This window comes from Chiloscyllium punctatum, chromosome 36, assembly GCF_047496795.1.
Source record: "Chiloscyllium punctatum isolate Juve2018m chromosome 36, sChiPun1.3, whole genome shotgun sequence".
Lineage (NCBI taxonomy): Eukaryota > Metazoa > Chordata > Chondrichthyes > Orectolobiformes > Hemiscylliidae > Chiloscyllium > Chiloscyllium punctatum.
Window position 1 is genome coordinate 18,319,828 of NC_092774.1, and position 7,558 is coordinate 18,327,385.

Sequence of the window (7,558 nt, forward strand, 5' to 3'; positions counted from 1 at the left end):
TAACTCCACTGTTGGCTGAAACAATTATACCCTGGTGTTAGTTCATTTACCATGCAGAAGCAATTATGGTTGCAGAAGTAACACTGCTTTACCTATATCCCACAGGGGTGACTCTACAACCTTGTATAAATAATGTGGGACATGGCGAGGGTAAATAGACAAGATCTTTGATCTGGGATTGCTCATAGGTTTAGGGTGAGATTTAAAAGAAACCTAAGGAGAAACTCCTATGTACAGAGGGTGGTGTGTGTAAAGAATAAGCTGCCAGAGGAAGTGGTGGCTACAATTATAACCTTTAAAAGGTATCTGGATGGGTATATGTTGGGAAACATTTAGAGGGACATGGGCCAAGTGCTGGCAAATGGGACTAGATTGATTTAGGATATCTGGTCAGCATGGACTGAAGGGACTGTTTCTGTGCTGTACATCTGTGATTCTGGCTTGCCACTAATGTTTGTCACGTCTGTATGTTCAGGTTCTCCCTGGTGTTGGTGTTAATGCCTTGTTGTCTTATTTGCTCCCCACATCCTGGGGACATTGACCATTTCCTGTCTGGCTGTTCGGACTGCTAGTCCGGATCTTCGGATTTCTGGGATTGGTCAATAAACACACCTGGAAATGACTCTTTGTCAATCATACAAGCAATAGTTTATTCTTTGATACAGCCGGGTCGCTAGACTCTGATCAGCCCAGAAGGATTCCCAACAGTGTGGAAACAGGCCCTTCAGCCCAACCAGTGGGGAATGTGGGGCCTGTCCTGTCATAGTGACATTTTACACTCACTTTCCATCTGCTTTTACTGGCCCTTGGGCTGTTTACCCCCCTCACTGTCTGTTTAATCCTTGGGCTGTTTACCCCCCTCACTGTCTGTTTAATCCTTGGGCTGTTTACCCCCCTCACTGTTTGTTTAATCCTTGGGCTGTTTATCCTTTGCTGTTACTTGTGCAATTGCTGAGGGTAGTGTGTAAATCCTAGTGAAGGAGATTATACACCAGCATGTATATGTTCCTCAGTTATTGAAGGGGCAGGATCTGTTGAGAATGGTTAGTAAATGTGGTGCACTAAGCCTTATTAACATGGATATAGTTTATTATTTGGAAAAATATACTTTTATTATTTAGAATCAGAGAGATGTACAGCACGGAGCCAGACCCATTCGGTCCAACCTGTCCATGCCAACCAGATACCCTAAATTAATCTAGTCCCATTTGCCAGCACTTGGCTCCTATCCCTCTAATCCCTTCCTGTTCAAATATCCATTCAGATGTGTTTTAAATGCTGTAATTATACCGGCTTCCACTACTTCCTCTGGCAATTCATTCCATACATGCACCACCCTCTGTATGGAAAAGTTGCTCCTTAGGTACCTTTAATATTTTTCTGCTCTCACCCTAAACCTATGCCCTCTAGTTGTGAACCTCACCCCTACACTGACGAAAAGACTTTTTTTTTTCAAAAGTGAGCAACCAGACAAAATGCAAAAGCTATCCAGTCATTTCTGCTGGTGGCTGAGACTAGGCCTCAAGCTTTGGGGGGAGTAGGTTTAGGACCGAGATGAGGAGGAGGAAGTGAGGGCTGCTGGTTTTCCCAGAGAGTAGTGTATCTGCAGAATTCTCTGTCCAAGGAAGCAGGCTCCAAAATGCCCCGGTCCTAATTCTTCAGCTTGACATACCCGTGACTGTAAACTTTGAAGTGCTTTGGTTAACTGATACAAATATTTCCCACTTGTCCAACAATACAGTGTCAGCTGGTTCAGTCATTTGAGATGGTTTTGATTCATCTGCTAAATACATCTACTATTATTAGACAATATTCATGACAATGTATGGGAGGTGATACTATATATGCAAGTTGTAGACAAGTAAAAAAGACTGACCAGGCAAGGAAGTGGTTAACAAACACAGGACATCCCTCTTAGAGTCTGCACCTTGTTTGTTCACAAATTAAACACACTTCAGATCTTTTCCTAGCTGCTTTCCCAAAATCTGGGTGCCACCAGGTTTGTGAGCGTGTACAATAATGTACATCATCAACTGAAATAGGCAGCAGCAAAGAGTGAACACAAACCAGTCCAGCAGGGGGCACCCATGTTTTGGTTTGAGTATTGAGGGAGTGTCCTTTTTGAGGCCCCTGTGATATCAGTATCATACCCAGGCTAATGTGCATTGAAACCAGATTATGAAGTGTTAACTTTCCTGCAAACGTCTCTCTGTAACATTTTCCAACTTTCCTCATACCTGTTTGTCAGCTCTTGTTTATTTCTTCCTTCCAAGGCAAATGAAGCGCACACTTTCCAGAACAGTGCAAATTAGGGAGTTGAGCCTCATAAATCCTGGCTATGACCCATAGCTGCTTAACCATGTGTGCAAACTCTCAATATCGGTCAGCCGTTCCATTTGCAAATCGAACACTGTTATCAAAGTAAGTTGTTCTTGTCTCTGCATGAGTCCACAACCCAGTGAAATACAACGGAGTCTTTAATAGTTGCCCAATGTGTCCTGTGCCAAATTCATTCACGTCTGGATGTCCTGAAGCGAGCAATTATCCTTCAGATTTCTACTACCCAATTAAAACTAATGTTGGGCCCTCTCATGGATCGGGGGCATTTTATATAAATAATTATTCCCTCCGGAGTGGAAACGGGCCCTTCAGCCCAATAAGTCCACACTGACGCTCCGAAGAGCAACCCACCCAGACCCATTCCCCTACATTCACCCCTGACGAATGCACCTACACTACAGGGCAATTAAGCATGGCAAATTCACCTAACCTGCAATTCTTTGGACTGTGGGAGGAAACCCGCTCAGACACTGGGAGAACGTGCAAATGCCGCACAGTTGCCCGAAGCGGGAATTGAACCCAAATCACTCCAAAAGTTACTGCTTCCAAAAATAGATTAAGTCTTTTCCCTGGGGTCGGGGAGTCCAGAACTAGAGGGCATAGGTTTAGGGTGAGAGGGGAAAGATATAAAAGAGACCTAAGGGGAAACTTTTTCATGCAGAGGGTGGTACGTGTATGGAATGAGCTACCAGAGGAAGTGGTGGAGGCTGGTACAATTGCAACATTTAAAAGGCATTTGGATGAGTACATGAATAGGAAGGGTTTGGAGGGATATGGGCCAGGTGCTGGCAGATGGGTTTGGGTTGGGATATCTGGTCGGCATGGACAGGTTGGACCGAAGGGTCTGTTTCCATGCTTATGTCTCATGACACTCCAAAGGTTACTGCTTCCAGAGAAGCCTGTTGGACTACAACCTGGAGTTGTAATTTTAACTTTTATCCAAGTTAAGGTGGATTGGCCATGCTAAATTCCCCATAGTGCCCAGGGATGTGCAGGTTAGGGTGGAATGGCCATGCTAAATTCCCCATAGTGCCCAGGGATATGCAGGTTAGGGTGGAATGGCCGTGCTAAATTCCCCATAGTGCCCCAGGGATTAGATTAGATACCCTACAGTGTGGAAACAGGCCCTTCAGCCCAACCAGACCACACCAACCCTCCGAAGGGTAACCCACCCAGACCCATCTCCCTCTGACTAATGTACCTATGGGCAATTTAGCATGGCCAATTCATCTAATCTGCACATCTTTGGACTGTAGGAGGAAACCGGAGCACCCAGTGGAAACCCATGCAGACACTGGAAGAATGTCTGTATGGAGTTTGCACAGTCACTCAAGGCTGGAATTTGACATCCATCTTGGGTCAAATATTGTTTAACAAGGCTCCCGAGAAGTAATTTGGGATGGTTTATGTTAAAAGCACTACATAAATACAAGTTGGCCATGCTGTTGGCCCTCTTTAATGCACCAATGCTATTTACCTCAACTACAGAATGTTACATTCTAACCATAATCAGAGGAATAAGTTACTTCTATATTCCTCATGAGATTTATTAATGACATATTTACATCCTCCAGTTTTGGACTCCCTCATGAATAGAATCATCCCAATATCTAACCTATAAAATCACTTATTTGTTTTAAAGACCCAACCTATTCACCTACTTTTAAAAACCTGTGTCTGTGCAGGTTAGGGTGGAATGGCCGTGCTAAATTCCCCATAGTGCCCAGGGATGTGTAGGTTCGGGTGGATTGGCCGTGCTAAATTAGGCATAATGTACAGGTAAGATGCATGACTCAGGGTTAAATGTAGAGCAATGGGGATAGGGATGTGGGTGTGGGAGGGTCGGTGAGGCCGAGTGACCTGCTTCCACACTGTGGGGATTCTCTGAAGGGAGGGGGCTTTTGGAAAGTGTGTTCTCCTGCCCTACGCCCCAAGGAGCAGCGCATGCGCAGTGCAGCGTCCCGCAGTCGGTCTTGCCCCGCCCCCTCAACCTCCACTTTTCCTCGCCCCGCCTCCTGTACCGTAACGTTTCCTCGCCCCGCCCCTAGTTCCTTTGTGACGTCACAACGCGGAAGTGGCCCTGTCCGTTTCAAAGTGAATCTCCCTCCCTCTGGGCGACTCTTCATCCTGGGAGGGAGACAGAGATGGGAGGAGGGGAAATTGGTCACTTGTAGCAACTGGAGTGAATCCAGGGAGGGAGCAGACTCCGCAAACTCAGGTATGTGTCTTAGTTACCCGGGTGAGGAGGGACTGAAGGATAGAGATTGGGAAGGGGGGAGGGCTGGATATCTTTTCTGTTTTGATGTTTAAAATGCACACGATTCCCACCAGTAACTGCAACAGGTACAAGTACAGCACATGCAATATTCCTCATTGCAGCTTCAAGCCGGTTTTGCATCCTCTGTTCTTCCTCCACCCTGGCTCCAGCACATTCAGCTTCCTTCCCTCATTCCCATCCCCCCGCCCTGATGTTCCAAGCTGACCCGCAAAAGATCGGTTTATCCCTCCATTCTTTTTGTTGGTTTTGAAAACTTTCCCAATGCTCTTCTTATAAAAGTTGTGAAGTTATGTTGTAGCTGCACCAGACATTGGTTAGGCCACTTTTGGAATGTTGTGTGCAGTTCTGGTATCTCTGCTAGAGGAAGGATGTTGTGAAACTTGAAAGGATTCAGAGAATAAGGTCATTGAATATATCCAAGGCTGGTTTCATCTGATTTTTGAACAACAAAGAAGTGGATGTTTGTGGGGGAAGGCAAGAACACATCTGTCGTCTGCAAGGTGTTGGAAAGGATTCTGAGGGATAGGATTTATGACCATCTTGTGATTGTGAAGGCTGGACTTTCAGAGCATGTTTTGCCCTGACTGGAAGCAGAAGAGTTTGACTGAAGTGCGTCGGTGTTAATGCCTTGATGTCTCATTTTGCTCCCACCTTCCCGGGGTCATTAACCATTTTGTGTCTGGTTCTTCCTCAAGAAGCTGCATTGCAGGTTCACCCTGAATTGACACTTTTTTTTTATGCTTCCCAAAATCAGACCTGCTCACTCTCAGCAGGATCCCAGTGTCGTGAAAGATATTCACATTCAGGTGGTATTATCCAAAATTCAGGGAGATGTCAGTCTTGGATGTTTTTGCTTTTTCTGCCCCTGTAAGATCCTGAATCAGCACCTTTAGGGGAATTAGTTATATCGGAGTGAGAACAGAGAGTGGGATGGTGCTTTCAATTTTGTGGAGTAACAAAAGACCAGAATATTCCACAGAAAGTAGAATTGCTTGTTCTGAATTTTTACCCTGCCCTGGCAGTGATGACTTTTGTAATCTCTTTATAAACAGTGTACTTGAAGATTTGAAGATAGAAGCTTCAAAATCAACGCATGAAGTCCTTACACCCGAAACATTGACTCTCCTGCTCCTCGGATGCTGCCTGACCTGCGCTTTTTCAGTGCCACACATTTTGACACTGACTCTCCAGCGTCTGCAGTCCTCACTTTGACGTCAATGTCTGACAGTCGCTCAATCCATCGGGACAGGAAACAATTTTCAACTGAGTCTGTGAGAAGCAGCAAAGCGTTTTGGTTCCTGTTTGAGTACGTTTTCAGCATCAGTGGGACTGGATGAGAGACCCTACTGTTGCAGTGCACTGAGTGTGGGGTGTGTAGAAGCATCTACAGCCTGGAAAGAGGAATTGACGGCAGGGAGGGGCTGGAAACGTGTGTGTGTGCGCGCAGCTGAAGCTTCGGCCATGGAGAAACCTGAGGAATCCTGCCCCGTGGAGAAACGGTGGAAGTGTGCTGATGGCGGGAAAAGCTTCCATTTCCCGTCTGCCCCGGAGATTCATCAGCGCATCCACACAGGGGAGGGGCCGTTCTCCTGCCCCGAGTGTGGGAAGGCCTTCAGCAAATGCTCCGACCTTCTGAGGCACCAGCGCTCCCACACGAGAGAGAGGCCCTTTAACTGCCCCAAGTGCGGGAAGAGATTTACCCGGGCCTCCCACCTGCTGAGACACCAGCTGGCCCACACAGGGGAGAGGCCGTTCTCCTGCCCTGAATGTGGGAAGAGATTTGCCCAGGCCTACAACCTGTTGACCCACCGGAGGGTCCACACCGGGGAGAGGCCCTTCAGCTGCCCCGAGTGCGGGAAGGCCTTCAGCAGTTCCCCCACCCTGCTGAGACACCAACGTGTTCACACGGGGGAGAGGCCCTTCAGCTGCACCGAGTGCGGGAAGGCCTTCAGCGATTTCTCTTCCCTGCTGACCCACCAGCGGGTCCACACGGGGGAGAGGCCCTTCAGCTGCACCGACTGCGGGAAGGCCTTCAACAATTCCTCTTCTCTGCTGACCCACCAGCGAATCCACACGGGGGAGAGGCCCTTCAGCTGCCCAGAGTGTGGGAAGGCCTTCAACAATTCCTCTTCTCTGCTGACCCACCGGCGCGTCCATACGGGGGAGAGGCCCTTCAGCTGCACCGACTGCGGGAAGGCCTTCAGCAATTCCTCCAACCTGCTGACCCACCAGCGGATCCACACGGGGGAGAGGCCCTTCAGCTGCCCCGAGTGCGGGAAGGCCTTCAACAATTCCTCCACCCTGCTGAGACACCAACGTGTCCATACGGGGGACAGGCCCTTCAGCTGCCCCGAGTGCGGGAAGGCCTTCAACAATTCCTCCACCCTGCTGAGACACCAGCGGGCCCACACGGGGGAGAGGCCGTTCCCCTGCACCGACTGCGGGAAGGCCTTCAGCAATTCCTCCCACCTGCTGACCCATCGGCGGGTCCACACGGGGGAGAGGCCCTTCAGATGCCCCGAGTGCGGAAAGGACTTCACGCGCTCCTCCCACCTTCAGAGGCACCAGCGAGTTCACGTACCACCGCAGGGGGGATTGAAGGAATGATGGCTGAGTGCCATTATCGACTGGACTATTAACCCAGTTCCAGGGATCCCGGGTTTGAATCCCGCTGCGGCAGATGGCGCTATACAGGGTATGGGTTGAAATTGCTGAGTGAGGCAATAATTCCTCCAGGTTAAGGCTGTACCAAGGATCCAGTTACAAAGGGACATCTTGGTGGTGACCAATAGTAAAGAAAGTGATGGGGGATGGGTGGGGGAGAATGGGGGTGGGGGGGTGTGTGCGCTTTGACTTTGAGCTGTTTAAAAAGCAACTGCTTTTTCTCTGCCATTTTGCTGAGGGGGTTTGAAGCTGTAACAAAGTTGGGTCGCAATAAAG

At 48.4% G+C, this 7,558-nt stretch overlaps 1 protein-coding gene across 1 annotated transcript in view; it reads left to right on the forward strand.

Moving 5' to 3' along the window:
- Positions 1 to 7,424, forward strand: part of LOC140460023 (uncharacterized) — a 204,267-nt gene extending 196,843 nt beyond the window's left edge. The window contains exon 12 of the mRNA XM_072554429.1: positions 5,895 to 7,424. Coding sequence (XP_072410530.1) covers positions 5,895 to 7,225 — 1,331 coding nt within the window. The 3' untranslated portion in view covers positions 7,226 to 7,424. The remainder of the gene's footprint in view (positions 1 to 5,894) is intronic.
- Positions 7,425 to 7,558: the final 134 nt, after the last annotated feature.